Source organism: Perognathus longimembris, chromosome 28, assembly GCF_023159225.1.
Source record: "Perognathus longimembris pacificus isolate PPM17 chromosome 28, ASM2315922v1, whole genome shotgun sequence".
NCBI classification, from domain to species: domain Eukaryota; kingdom Metazoa; phylum Chordata; class Mammalia; order Rodentia; family Heteromyidae; genus Perognathus; species Perognathus longimembris.
The window spans coordinates 35,624,473-35,640,546 of record NC_063188.1 but is presented as its reverse complement, the minus strand read 5'-3'; the positions used below and the strand labels follow the sequence as shown (position 1 = coordinate 35,640,546).

At 34.7% G+C, this 16,074-nt stretch overlaps 1 protein-coding gene across 1 annotated transcript in view; it reads left to right on the top strand.

Moving 5' to 3' along the window:
- Window positions 1–16,074, top strand: part of Il1rapl2 (interleukin 1 receptor accessory protein like 2) — a 1,034,445-nt gene that overhangs the window by 981,685 nt on the left and 36,686 nt on the right. Inside the window, exon 6 of the mRNA XM_048336557.1 lies at window positions 5,500–5,629. Coding sequence (XP_048192514.1) covers window positions 5,500–5,629 — 130 coding nt within the window. The remainder of the gene's footprint in view (window positions 1–5,499; window positions 5,630–16,074) is intronic.

Here is a 16,074-nt window from a genome sequence, read left to right as displayed (position 1 = left end):
CAATATACCCTTGGTATTCATGGATATATGGTTCCAAGACCACCACTGAGGACTAACTATAAGTGCTCAAAATGCATAAAGTTCAGTACTCTAAAATTATTTAAATTTACCTATACAATACATACCATAGGTCTGAGCATTCATACGTTGAAACTGTGTGAGGTAGTCCACATTACTGCCACAAATTTGCTGTCGCATATTTAGACTTCATCAAAACATAGATATTATTTCATAATCTTTTTCTCCAATAATGTAGGCACTTGATTCATTTCCCCATAAGGCCATCCAACTTCGACTATCAAAAACTCTAAAATTTTTTCTTATCACTTAATTATTCATGCCTTGGGAGGAGTATAAAGAAAAAATGAATGTCAAGGAAGTAATTATATGCATACATATATATGAAGATAGTATAATGAAACCAACTAAAAGCTATAAAATAAGGGGAACACGAAGGAGGATAAGAAAGAGGATAAATATTCCCTTCATTATCCACAGTATGCAAATATAAAGACATCATAATTAATTGCATACCTCTATGTACAATTAATAAACTCTGAAAACAAAAACAAAACACGAAAAACAAATAAAAGGATCATGAGAGTGCTTCCTCTGACATAGCAAGAAAATTTTATCCCAAGAAGCAAAGATAAGGGGAAATTTTAAAAGAGATGTTCAGAGGCTAAAAAAAATGTTTAAAGGACAAAACAAAGAATAGAGAAGAATTCTGTAGAAAATAAAGGTACTAATGACTATCTGTGGCCTTCATAAAATTTATGAGTGTAGGAAGCAGATATAGATTGAAAATCAAATTCTCACCTTTGAGAAATTCTCTCTCTCTCTGTGTGTGTGTGTGTGTGTGTGTGTGTGTGTGTGTGTGTGTGTGTGTAATTCCTGGGCTAGAACTCAGTGTGAGCTTTTTTTCTCAAGGCTAGCACTCTACACTTGAGCCACAGCTCCACTTATTGATGTTTAGTGATTAACTAGAAATAAGAATCTGTGGACTTTCCTGACCTGGCTGGCTTTGAAATGCGATTCTCAGATCTCAGCCTCCTGAGTAGCTAAGATTAGAGGCATGAGCCACTTGCACCTGGGTATATTTGAAGAATTCTTAGAAATTATTGGTAGAGGAATAGATTAAGACGTGCTCGAAATAAAATAAATTTTATCCTTTCACACTTACTTGCAGTTCTCTCACATTGAATAATGCAATCTCAGGGTCTTTAAAGTTCTTTTAAAAGAAACTGCATGGATTTGAAATGCAAAACAGAATCTATTATTCAGTTCATTAAACAAATTCAGTTACATATATGTAAAACAAATGAAGTTTTGAAATTCCTCTATTTTATATACACTTACATTAATGTCAATGAAAATATGGGACAATGTATGCATTGGAACTATGCTATTTTTTTTTTTTTTGGCCAGTCCTGGACCTTGGACTCAGGGCCTGAGCACTGTCCCTGGCTTCTTTTTGCTCAAGGCTAGCACTCTGCCACTTGAGCCACAGCGCCGCTTCTGGCCGTTTTCTGTATATGTGGTGCTGGGGAATCGAACCTAGGGCCTCGTGTATCCGAGGCAGGCACTCTTGCCACTAGGCTATATCCCCAGCCCTGGAACTATGCTATTTTTTATTTTCACAAAAATAATAGCAAACATTCTATGTGAATCATTTCAGTGTTTACAATGCAGCATTATATTAGTGTTTAAAACTTTTTTTATATACACTTTTAATGTCAGAAAAAATGTAATATACAGTATGTATTATATGCATACTTCTTTCCAGAACAGTAATTGGTAAATATTAGCAATTGAAATTTTAAGTTGTGGATCCCATTCCCCTTCAGCACCTATTCCCTTTTCATTCCACCTACACTCACACTACACACACACCCTACTATCACAAACTTCATTGAATTTCCTATTTTCCTACCTCATGATATTGTTTTGAAAAGTTAAGGTTCTAAACTCAAGACAAGTCAATGGGTAATAGATGTCTGAACTCTCTCCCTAGAAAGTGTCCTCCTGAGCACATCACTAACCTGAATTTATTTGTTTTAAGACAAAGGTTCAGAAAAATGATAACTGTAATGGTTGGGTTAAGAGAGATGGGGCAGAATGACAGAAGGGGTGGTCTAGATACATTGTACTCAGAAATGACAAGTTTTAAAAAAGCCTTTTGAAAAGTACTTAATATAAAATTAGAATAAAGAAAATTAGTGGCTGTGAAAATTTAAGCTTATTAGGATTTCTAGATTTTTCAGCTCTCTAACCTTCTCACAATGTAGATCCTCAGTGAACTCTATGAGAAATGAAATTAAAGGAATGCTAAGGGAACAGAGAATAATGTACTTTTCAGAAAGCCTCTTACCTCATTACTTAGCATGGATGTACCAATTCACAAAGTTCTTTTTATTTTGCCACTCTTCAACCTACTTAGACGCAAATGTGAATTGGCTTTCTCTACTAATGGGGCATGCAATAACAGAATGACTTTCAAAATTTCTGAAGGCAAAACACTACAGAAGCTAACTGATGCCACTGGTAGATAGGATTTGGCACATAAGCCAGGTTGGAGAAATGCCTGGACACACTGTTTCAGATTGTTTGCCCAATCAATGCAGAGATCCTTGTCATGACTTTTGGAAGAGGAGAGGCCACTTCCTGACACAAACAAAATATATCAATATTTGACAAGTTAACTGATAATTTTAGGATTCTCCTCAGAGTATTGCATATGATAGTTGAAGTTTTCTTCTTTGGCTTTGACCATTGACAAAATTTTTCAGGATATTGTTTTATTTGTAGAAACTAGACAGCTGAAATGTCTGTCTCTTGTGTTCATTTAACAAGAAACAGTCTCATGGGAGAAGAATAGCATTGCTCTTACAAGAAATCTCTGCAATAGTTAGTACCTTGTATGTTATGCCAGTGATGGAACAGACACTGTCCTATTTAATGAGCCACCTCAAGAAGGTTCTTTTTTGCATATAGCTATAATAGTCTTTCTGCTTTAAAATCAAACAAGGCTAGATCACCCACATGCTAGGAAACTCTATTTTATTCCTTGTAGTCTTTCAATAGCTAAAATGAATGACACCCAAAATTTAGATGTATAAATGTATATACTAGTAGTTTTACAGTAATGTTTATCACAATCTCTGGATGTTCTGCCATCTGCTTTTCTGTTTATTAATACCTTTCATTTCATTAGAATGAGGGTAGAAAGCATAGGAAATCTCTGTGTTCCAGTTTAGAGAACTTGGGGCATGCTAGGATGCATCGTGCATCCTCTAGAATCCAGAGTTGGGGAGGGAGGGGAATTACAGAATGCTGAGGAAATAATTTGTCTGTTAGGAACTCAATAAGAGAAAATAAGATTGGCAAGGTCAAAATGAATATTTAGCTCAGCATCTACATTTGTGCCTCAAATTTGACTCTTGTTTGGATGACCCAACCTCAGAAGGAAAACAGTATTAGCTAAATTTCAATGAGGCTTTTGAGTTTGCCAAGCACTTTTGCATCCATTCTCCTATCCGAGCCTCACATATATTACTGTCTTCCTCCTTACATATATGAACGATCATTTAACAGTGAGGTAATTAATCCAGTGCCAGTGTATTTGTTCATGGCAGATTCCAAATTGGATCCAAGTTTCTTGACTCTTATTAGTCCAGTACACTTTCCACAACCCAAGATTATCTCACTTTTACATATTATGTGAAACATGTGTTTGAAACGACAACAAGTAACCTTATTTGTATCTGAAATGTGGACAGGCTTTTGCCTTTGCGGTATTTGCCAACTGAAGAACGATCAAAAGTTTTAGGACATGTCATTTTGCTAGGGGATAAATTGACATTGTAATAAAACTAATATTTGCTAACAAACCTCTACTGGATAAACACAACCTGCCACGCTGTATCGCTGTGTGTAGGAGGTTTACTTGTGACTTTGTCTTAATATAGATACTAACTCAATTTCTTTGTTAAAAAAGTAGTCTTCAAAGGAAGTTATATTCTAGTTTTGGTAATTAAAAGGATTTGCTTTCTGAAAGCAGTGGTTTTTAAAACGTGGAAATTTTGAATCAGCTTAAATATATAATTGGGCACTTGTCTATGGCTCAAAATAATAATGGGAACAAGTTTGCCTTAAATTCCATAAGGAACAAAAAGTTTCAAAATTACTTTATCTCATGGTCTAACAATGGACAAAAATGCATTATGGATAAAATGATGTGTTATAATTTATAAATGGGGTGTCTTGTATAAAATATTAGGATTATATTCTACAAGATTCTACGACAAACCCCTTAGTGGTCTACTCTGCAATAAGAAATCATAATCACTGTCAGAAATGTAATTGCTTAGTTATTTGATAAGAAATTTACAAAGTTAATATTCATGAAAGGAAATGCTAAAATTCTGCCTAGAATTACTTAAGCAATGTAAATGATTTTTTAAAAATGTACATAAAAGACCATGTAAGATTGAATTTTTCCTGTGCGTACCTTTTATAGATACATAGCTAGATATATTTGTAATTCAAATTTTTCCTTTAGTTTGTATAGCAGTCAGGATTCTCCAGGGAAGCATAGCCAATGATGTGATAGGCAGATAGACAATTTCTTGAGAATTTAGGTCATATGTTTATGGAGGGGCTGAGGTGTCCCACAACAGAGATATGGCAAGCTGGAGAACTAGGAAAGCAACATGGCTGAGCCTGAGTAGGAAAGCCTCACTACCAAGAAAGGTCCTGTAGCTCTCAGTCCAAAGATGAAAGCCAAAATCTCCAGAGGATACTGATGCAAATCCTTGTGTCCAAACAGAGAACTGGAGGTGATGATCAAGGGCAAGAGAAGAAAGATATCCCAACTCCAGAAGAAAGAGTAAGCTTTCCCTTCCACTACCTTTTTAGCATATCTGGTCCCACAGCAGATAGGATATTGCCCAGGTCCAACACCACTTCTAATGTCAGTGTCTCCTGGAAACACCATCACAGACATGCCTAGAAATAGCACTTTACCAACTATCTAGCCATACACCACTCAATTTGATAACGAAAGTTAACCCTCACTTTTTTATCCAAGTTTTCTTTAAACAGTCAGAATAAGAATCCAGAGTTAATTTGTACTTCTGAATAATATTAGTATCAAACACAAATCCAGGTAAGTAATAGTCAATTCTCTCAAAAATATTTTAATACTTTATTTCTATTTGATTCTTTTCTGTTCATTCCTGGAGGTAGGCAGTAAAAATAAAAAGTTACAAAAACTGTGCAATGTTATCCTTTTCACCTTTTATGATAGCTTGCATTTAAAATTTTCCTGAAGGTCCTCATAATAACTCACTTTTTCTCTTAACAACAATAATAACAGGATTGAGAAAAGGGCTGGAAAATGGTTCACTCTTGAGTTTTCTTTTGGATGTTAAAGGGATATCCTTGTAAGCCAGCTTTAACCAGGAGTCTCATGCTTGTTTCTTTTTCTCTTATACTCAGGTAAGCCTCTGAACATCCCATGCAAGGCATTCTTTGGATTCAGTGGAGAATCTGGGCCAATGATCTACTGGATGAAAGGGGAGAAGTTTATTGAAGAACTGGCAGGTCACATTAGAGAAGGTGAAATAAGGTATAGAACTTGAATTGCTTATTTTTCTTTTCTGTCTTTGCAATTAAGCAATAAAATATCCTGGAGGGGATTCTGCCTGGAATTTTAATTGTGACTTCAATTCATTCCAGGCTCTAAAAGATGATCTGTTGAAGGCACCAAGGGCGACTGTAAGGAGGTTTTACCGACATTCTAAGAATACAATAACAGAGCATAGCACTCTCAAAGCTCTCTAGGCTTTGAGTTTCCATAGCTTAGCCACTGCTACTCTATCCAGTAACAGCAAAGGTCTAAACTTTGGAGGTGACCCCTTAGTCCACTAAGCAAATGTTCATTTATCCATCAGGAATAGACAGCTTTCATTATGTCCTATGTGTAAAGCTGGAGTGACAATACTAAATTAATACTCTGCCAAAGTCATTCTGGACTCTCGTTGAATAGTGTTTGCTTTTCGCAGTTTCCATTGCTCTTCCTAGAAGAGTCTGATTCCTCCATTTTGCAGCATTGTAGACCATTTTTGCTCTCCTGTTACCCAGATTACTTCCTGGTATATAGATAACACTGTAATTCAATTGTATTTTTCTTTCTGAGAACTACATTCTTTCTTTAAGATCTTATAAAATATTTGGTTTATAAGTAGAATGTAGGATGACTATTTGATGTATAATTATGTACACATAAATGAAGCAGTCCAGGAGCTACATGGTAATGACATTAACGATTACAGAGTATGAGAACTAAGAAGCTACTTTTTTACAAGCAACAAACTCTTACGAGGCTTTCTAGATATATTAAAATTCTCTATTGGTTTTTAAAAGCAGAGAGTTTTCTAGTCCCTGCATTAGCTAATACAATAGTTTTATCAGAAAAGAGAAAAATGGTTGTATTTTAGCTTCTTTATATCATGATATTTTGAAGGTTAGGTGGATAGCTTCAATTTCAAGCATTTATATTCAAAATAAGCACAAATTATATCTTACAAAACTCTCAGGTCTGTGTCATCTGTATGACACACACATATACCATAGAAACAGAACTTATTAGCTGGGCTTAAAAATCAAGACAAATCCGGGCTGGGATGTAGCTCAGTGGCAAAGCAATCCCCAGTACCAAAAAAAAAAAAAAAAAAAAAAGAAAAGAAAAGACAAAAATCAAGACAAATCCATTTCAGGCATTTCTTGAATACATACTGTAAGAATTTTCTATTAAAATAAGAACAGTACACTTGCCAGACAAAACCATAAAAACCTTAACTTTCATTTTTAGAATATGCAAGAGTAGACAGTAACAATATTGCACAACTAATCCAAATGTAAGTTATATTTCTTCATAATTTCATACTCTTTTAGGATTAAGTAGAAGTAGTCACATTATAAGCACCCAAAGGGCTAAATTCTGTTTCATTTCTTTCCTTTCCCTTACTCATACATTCTTTGAGAAAGTATAATAGCTTTATTTTTGCATATGTGGAGCTCTGAAGACTTACTTCCTACATTGTATCCACATCTAGTCAACACTTGATGGCTGATTATCCGGATGTGAGATCTACATTCTTATTTGTACAAAATAGGTTCTGTGACTTTTCTTACTTCATTCAGTCTATGAAATTTCCTCATGGCTTCAAAGATGCTGATGCAGAACTTGTGTTCCTCTTTTTGATAGGAATTATGTTAATATGTATTCTTACAGCTTTCCTCTTTTTCTTTCTCTCTTTTTTCTCTCCTTTTTCTTTTTCCCCTCTCTTTCTCCCTCCCTTGTTTCATTTCTTCTATTCTTTCTTATATGGGGTCTCAGTATGTTGTCTAGGCTGGTTTCAGACATTAGAGACTCAAGGGCTGTTTCCACTTCAGCATCCCATGTACCTTCATAACTGCAAGTACACATCAGCATGCCAAGCTCAGGGATTTAGTAAATATACAGCAGTGTGCACAAGAAAAGTATAATTGATAATATTAACTAGAACTACAAATGTTTTATATTACTCCCATGAAAATCCCTATGTGTCCACCTCATATATTTGTAGGTTTGGTATTTTTTGGTTTTGGGTTTTTTTTTTGCCAGTCCTAGGACTTGGACTCAGGACCTGAGCAGTGTCGCTGGCTTCTTTTGCTCAGGGCTAGCACTCTACCACTTGAGCCACAGCACCCACTTCCAGCTTTTTCTGTGTATGTGGTGCTGACAAATCAAACCCAGGGCCTCCATCATGCTAGGCGAGCACTCTACCACTAAGCTTCATTCCCAGTCCTCCACCTGATATAACTAATCAAGGATTTATAAGTTAGAGTCCATGAACTCTGAGGGCTTATGCAAATATTAACTATCAGAAGATATTTCTAGGGAAAATATATAAAATATGCTTGACATCACTATTCATGAGAGCAACACAAATCAAACCAACTTCGTACTCACTAGTATGGCTGCAATAAAAAAGTCATGTTGTTAAAATTACTGATAAATTCTACAGACCAAATTCACTGTACAGATGTTAGAATGGGCTTGTGGGTTAGTTCAACAGAACACTTTTCTCTAAAGTCATGTAACATTTTCCTTTGCACATTTCCTCAGAAGGTCAGGGAAATAATGGAATCTACTGGACTGTGCTCAAAATAAGAATTTCAAATGCTTCTAAAGAAGGTATCCACCATTCATCATATTAACAATGAATTAAATCATAGTCCATGATAAATACAACTTAAAATTAAAAAGAAATTGTTGGTGAAGGACTATAAAATTAATAAGGTAATAGAAACCCTGGGAATTTACGATAAGACTGAGTTTTGGAGGGAATCTTATCTTAGTCACTTAGCTATTTAAATATACTTTATAATGTTCTTTAAGAATGAAATGCACACAATGGAATTCTATGCAACTCTTAGAATGAATGACAGCCTCATTTGTGAGGAAATGGAAAGACTTGGAAAAAATCATACTAATTGAAGTGAGCCAGACCCAAAGACACACAAACTCTATGGTTTCACTCATTGGAAACAATTAGTACTTGTTTGGGTTAGTCCTAGCAGAAGAGCACAATAGCTCAATATTAATGTTCATTGATCACATAACATAATCCTAAGCAAAATGAACTACAAGACTTGGAAATAAGTATTTTGTCTCTATTGTTGTTATTTCCAATGTACCCTATAAAATTATACCTTTTGCTTTTGTCTTTTCTCCCCATGGTTTTGCCCCAATGTCACTGTAACTGACTTTGATACACTGGGTATTGTATGTATGTTTATTGTAACTAGGGGAGGGGAACACCAAAATGGAGAGACAAAGGGTAAAATGCAACAACAATACTTACAAGACAATATGCTGTCTACCAACTGTACAACTCGGGGGAGGGTGGGAGGAGTCTTGGGAGGGGAAACGTGGGAGTAAAATGAAGGAGGAAGCAACAAGTTTGATAAGAAATGTACTCACTGCTTTAGGTATGTAACTGTAACTCCTCTGTACATTACTTTGACAATAAAAAAGAAAACAATTCAAAGATACTTTAAACTATGAATTGTAAATAATAAATAAAATTTACACATGTATAACTCAAAAAAGAATGAAATGCAATTAATGACATAACATGTATAACAAATGTCTGCAGTTTTGTACATGCAGTAAATGTTCAATAGCTGTAAGGTAGAAAAATAGGACGCAAACTGTTGAAGGAAAGTGTGTCATTTAAATTGAGTCTCTGATATGTTACTTTACATTAAGATGGGTGTTGGTGAAGATGGAAGGAAACTGGAAACATTTTTCATGACTGGTAGAAGTGTCCATTGGTGCAATATCTTTGGATGACAGCCTGGCAAGTCCTCAAATGTTTAAGCATATTGTTGCCACATGGTACAGCAGTAGAACTCCTGGTACATAACAAATTGAAATCAAAACATACATTTCTATCAAAACTTGCACTTGGACATTCACAGCAACATTATTCATAATAGACAACAGGTGGAAATAACCTAAATGTCTATCAGCTGATAAATGAATAAAATGAGATATGTTCAAAGCAAGGAATATTTGTCATGAAATGTTTGAAACACTAACATATGCTAAAACATGGATGAAACTTAAAAACATGATTCACTATGAACAAAGTCAGTGATAAAAGACCAAATATAATATGATATTATTTGTTTGAAATGTCTAAAATAGGCAAATCTATAGAGATGCCAAGAAGCTACTGGTTACTTAAGATTTAGTGGGACAAGACAGAGGAATGGGTTGACAGCTAAAGGGTTCAGAAGTATTTTTGTGCTCGTGAGTAAAAATAGAAGTTAACATAACATGCATGATTTTCTAGGATTTACAATGGTGTATAGGAAAATTTTATGACACATGAGCTTTGTTTCAATAAAGCTACTTAAAAATCACTTATTGTCTGGAACAGAGTAGACTTTCAGAAAAAATTGATATTTTACAAATAATTCTTGAATATTAGTTCGCATTTGAACTTTAAGATTACTGATTAGCAGTATTTTATTATGCAATATCAAGTTTAGATTTGCTTGAGATAAATTCATGTGAATTTTATTTAAATTGCATTAGAAGATATCTCTTTACAGTTACTATCAACCTATCTACCTGTAAAAGACTTTAGAAGCCACTCTTTAATTTTTCAAAGAAAGAAACTAGTCCCCAAAAGAGCAGTTATAGGTAGCTGTTAGTTAATTAGCAGCAGAGTTTCTATTATGGGAAGCTCAGAGCTCTGTTTTACAACCAAAGATAGCAATTATATGAACCTAAAGTAATTATCTCCCATTTCTTTTACATGACTGAGTGATTTTTTAAAAAATGAACAGCTTTATTGAGGTCTAATTGACATGCAATAAACAACACACAATTTAAAGTGCATAATATATACAGGCTGACTGATATATGTGTACTCTGTGAAACCATTGCCATAAAGAAGATATCACCCCGTGTTTCCTGCTGCCCCTTTGAAAGCCTTCCCACAACACTAATCTTCTTGTCACTATAAATCAGTCTGAATTTTCTAGGGTTTTATATAAACAGAACCATGTAGTATGCGCTTCCTTTTGTCACTATTATTTCACTTAACACGTTTATTTCAACATTTATACAACATGTTATATGTATCAATAGCTTCCTTTTCATTAATGAGTGCTGATTTATGGGTATAACCATTTACTTGTTCATTTGTTTGTTGATGGACATTTAAGTTTTTCAAGTTTGGGACTATTACAAATAAAGCTACTGTGAACATGAAAAAAAATATATATATATATATCTTTTCATACACATATTTCCCTTTTTTCATGGCTGAATACCTAGACGTGAAGTGGCTGAATTATATTGTGAGTGGATATTTAAATATTTAAACAGTAAGTTCATTTTGGCTATCTCATTTTAGAAAAACTTTATGTATTTTTAGTGTCCTTTATGGCTAATTTCTTTATTATTTGTTATTTTGATACATGGGATACATTTTATTACTTTTTTGGAAAGCATTCTTCTTAAACTTAACACATAATATTTGTGCATATTCCTGGGGTACTGTATGTAAAGATATACAAAGTTCCTCTGTGCTTCATATCTAATTTCTCCCACCATTAGCGACTAAGGTTGATATATTTCTTAAAACTAATGAATTGGTAAATCATTTTTACAATTCATATTTCCTTAGTGTTTGCTACTGTCCTTTTTTAAAAGTTTCATTTTTTTCTCCTTTGTAATTAACTTTTAAAAGTATATGTCTGATTATTTCAAAATGTTCACAGCAATTTACAGAAGGCTAACCAGGCAGGTACTGCTGCTGTACTCTACCAGCAAATGTTTAGGTGTTAAACAATGAGTCAACCCTCTAGGAAGTGCTGCAGAAAGAAGTCAACCTTTTAGGACTCACAATATGCAATTGCTTATTTGATGTTGATACATCCCCTTCCTCTAGCCAATCCAACTCCCAACCCCCAGTTAAAAAAAGACAGGTCCATAATATATTTCTAGTGGAAGATATTTGTAGAGAATTTTTTTCTGAGAATGCCACAAAACTTCTTAGCTAGCTAGAGATACCTTCATAGCAGTACAAATGAAGAGGAAGGAATTCCTGGCAAAAATAAACAGGTTGTCGGCCATTTTGTAATATTAATTGTGTGATCTGTGATTTATTTGGGACCTTGTGTGAGTTCCAGTGTTTCTTCAGGCTATGGCCATTTATGCTAACATAGGAAATAATTACTAGACCCGTCTTCTAGCCTCCTAAGCCAATGTCCTTGAAAGAAATTTCAAGGATGTACAAGGTTTTTATACAGATGAAGCAGATTGGAACGATAAGGAAGTTTAATTTTAAAAATACTAATCATATTTTTACTAGAACAAAGATATCTACATTTTCACATAGCCCACACATTTTCTCCAAAGGGAACAACTCTGGAAGCATAATACTGAGGATTTTATTTAAGAGACTATTCTCACAGACACTTCTGTAAACAAAATTTATTAGTGTATACATGGGTCTCCTCAGAGAGCTGTCTGTTCAGGTTATTATGATAAAATATCAAAAACCAGACAACTTATGAAGAACAGAATTTTATTTCTCAGAGAGCTGAAGGCTAGAAATCCAAGATCAAGGAGCCATAAAGTTTTATGCTAGTGAAGATCTTTTCCTTAGAGATGGCAACTTTAATGATTCCTCATGGAACAGCAGGGTCAGAAGAACTCACTTGAGCCTCTTTTATTAGGACCTTTACTTCATTAGTGAGGGTGTGACCTTTATATGTTAACCAATTTCCAAAGGCCTGACTGTTAACATTAACATTTGTGATATTATGTTTCAATATACAAATTCAAGAGGGAAGATGGGAGGGGAGAAAATGATGGAAGGGTGACATTGATCAGGTGAATTTGATATGTTGAATTGAAACCACTTTGTACGATCACTTAAAGATACTAAAATAAATTTTTAGAATAAGAAAATAAATAAAAATTTTAAAGATGAAAGGAAGCCAGGTACTACTGGTTCATGCTTGTAATCTTAGCTACTCACGAGGCTAAGATATGAGGATCTAGTTTCAAATCCTGTCCTGGCAGGAACAACTCTGACATTTTTACCTCCAACTATCAACAAAATAACCAGAAATTGAGATGTGGCATATGTGGTAGAGTGCAAGCCTGAGCACAAATGTTCACGGACAGAACTCAGGCACTGAGTTCAAGTGTGGGGACCAGCACAATAAAATGAAAAAAGTATTCTAGAGTAGGAGTCATATTTTAATTGCATTGTAACTCTGATGTCAAAATTCACTTCTTTAAAGTAAAATAATGATAAATAGAGATTAACAAGGAGCTGGGGGTAGGATGACTGTAGTTGGATTTGACTTGTCTATATTATATGTATGTATAGAATATATGAACTATATTAGCATGTACAATTAATGTATGTTACTTTAGAAATTTTAACAGTTCATTACTAAGTAGATCCAAAAGTAGGAAAGTAAATCAATAGCTCTCGGATAGTTCATTTTTTGAGAAGTTGCCCCAGAGCCTGGGATCTTATTTTCCTAGACAGTAACTTGATCCTACAAGTCCATGTTGCAACTTTATTTTTTTAAATTTTTGTTATCAAACTGATGTACAGAGAGGTTACAGTTTCATACATTAGGCATTGGATACATTTCTTGTACTGTTTGTTACCTCGTCCTTCATTCCCCCCTCCCCTTCCCCCTTTCCCTCCCCACCCATGAGTTGTTCAATTCATTTACACCAAACAGTTTTGCAAGTATTGATACCAGTATACCCGGTTTCCAGTATCCTCAGATAAGATACAGAGATATTGTAGGTACAACCACAGGAAGGGGATACAAGAAGATCATCAATAATAGAAGCTACAGTTACACATAGCACATTGAAAGGAGTTACAACAATGATATAACAATTGTTTCCAAGGGGCTGGGAAGATGGCCTAGTAGCAAGAGTGCTTGACTCATATACATGAAGCCCTGGGTTAGATTCCCAGCACCACATATATAGAAAATGGCCAGAAGTGGCGCTTTAGCTCAAGTGGTAGAGTGCTAGCCTTGAGCAAAGAGAAGCCAGGGACAGTGCTCAGGCCCTGAGTCCAAGGCCCAGGACTGGCAAAAAAAAAAAAAAAAAAAAAAAACAATTGTTTCCATAACATGGAGTTCATTTCACTTAGCATCATCTTATGTGTTCATAAGGGTATAGTTATTGGGCTCTTGTGATCCTCTGCTGTCTCAGCATTGCCCCAGAGGAATAAGGGACTGTTTAAAACAATCACTTTGGGGAAACGTTGGATATTTACGAATGGCTTGATGACATAATGTCACTCTGACTTCACAAATTCAGCTCCTGAATTTAGCAGATTTCCTGCTGCTTGACTAGCAGATGAGATCAAATTCTGGCCAGGATTTTAGAGTTCTCATTTGTTTGCTCTCTAGGCCACTTTGATCACTGAGATGCCTGATTTGCAATTCATTGCCAAAGCACTTTAGAACCCACTCAGGCAAATATCTACTCCTTTATCTCCCTTTAAGCAAAGATTGGAATAGCCCTCCCATGTCTGTAATGTTGCTAAGAAACTTAGCTCCAAGGAATTCAAATACAGTTGCCAGCCTGTACCATGCAACTCCATCAAAACTTTTCCACTGACCCTAAAAGATGTAATTTGTAGAGGTGGCAAAGGAGTTTTATGGGTGTCATTGCAACTTAGAAAGTTTAGTTATCTTTTCTCCAATGTTAAAGTCGTTCCCACAAATTTTCTTCTGTAAGCATCACCATGACTATGGAGAGAAGCCAGATAATTATTGGGAGGACACTGAGAGCCATCATTAGGGAAAGACAAACTAGTTTCTGTGCCTCTATTACAACACCTACAAAGTGAGATCAGAGAATTCATAGAAAGAAGCATTTGGGAGTAAGCATCCCAGAATAGCTATTCCATCTCTACATCGCACTCAACTTCCTTATAATTAATCTTGGAAGAACCTTGAGGTTAAAAAAAAATAATAAGGCTTTGTAACTGAGGACTGCATTCCATGGTGCTATTAAAATATCCCAGAAAAGTTGAAACAGTATTATTAAACAAGAATAATCTTTAAGATTGTCTGCAAGGTTGTAAATTACATCTATTGTAGAAAGAGACCATATGAATTTCAAGACAATTGCTTTGTCCCAATGGAGACTAATTTTCAATGATAAATATGACTTTACAATTAGTCCTATCAATAATTAATGCTTGCTTCCTTAGGCAATGCTATCTATAAGTTGACCAAATCTTTCATAATTGTTGACCTGAAAATATACACACTTTAAATTTTTTCAGAAAATCACTTTTTAAAAAACCAAGTAATTTCATTTACATTCAATTCCTGATGGCTGATAATTGAATATTTCGTTTTACTTGTAGTTTCTTTACTTTTGCTTTCATTGCTTTAAGGTTTCTGTTTTATCCTTCTACCTCACAGGCTCTCCTTGAATGAAGAAAACACTAACAAAGGGATAAAATGTGATATTTGTGGGAAAAGATTTTATCTTTGATATGAGTTGATTTTATTGTAATGACTACGAAATAACCTATTAATGAGCCATTCTTTTGAAAAATAAAACAATATGGAGCAACAAATATATAATGTGTTCTAAAGTATAGCCATGTGCCCCTTAATGAAAGGAACATATTCTCATAACTGTGCTGTCACAGTTTCCTTGTATGGACATTATAGAGTGTATTTCTACAAACCAGTATGACTGTGTGTCACCAGGTAATTTGATCTTGTGAGACCCCTCCCCTCGTATGTGTGCATCATCATGACTATGAGGAGATGACTGGAGTCACAGTCACCCCAGGGCAAAATTATATACCCTGTTTTGTCAACTTTCAGGCCATAAAGCACTCCACATACTCTTAGTTTTCCCAGAGTTAAGCTTCAGAATGATTTTTTGTTTCTCTCACTCTCAGTCCATCTACGGGAGGAACAACACTGATCAATAACTTTGACATTGTCCTAAAAAGTTCAAATCTTTTTAAGTTAATTTTGCTTTATATTATTTTATCTTCTTTTGTTGTGTTTATTTTTCTTAGCATGGACTCACTGTATACTCTAGGCTGGCTTCAAAGTCCAGGTCTTCCTCTCAAGAATCATGATTGCAGGCATATGCTACCATGCCTGGCTTATTTTAAATACATTTTAAATCTTAGACTAATTCTGTATGAATGCTGATTTTGTAAGTCATGAAGACACTTTCATGGAAAGGAGAAACTTCATAAGCAACATAGTTTTATTTAAAGTCAGGCTTAATTTCCATTTAATTAAAGGGTCATTTTTGGTATCATGGAGTGTTTTTGCCTTCAAATACATATAAAGATCTTAAAACCAACCATAGATATATTCATTTTCTCACTTCATTTACTTCACAGACTCTAGATTCTTAATCTGAATCAAACTGTGTTGGATTATAAAAGTTCTCTAGAGAAGAATGTGTAATTAGTAAAT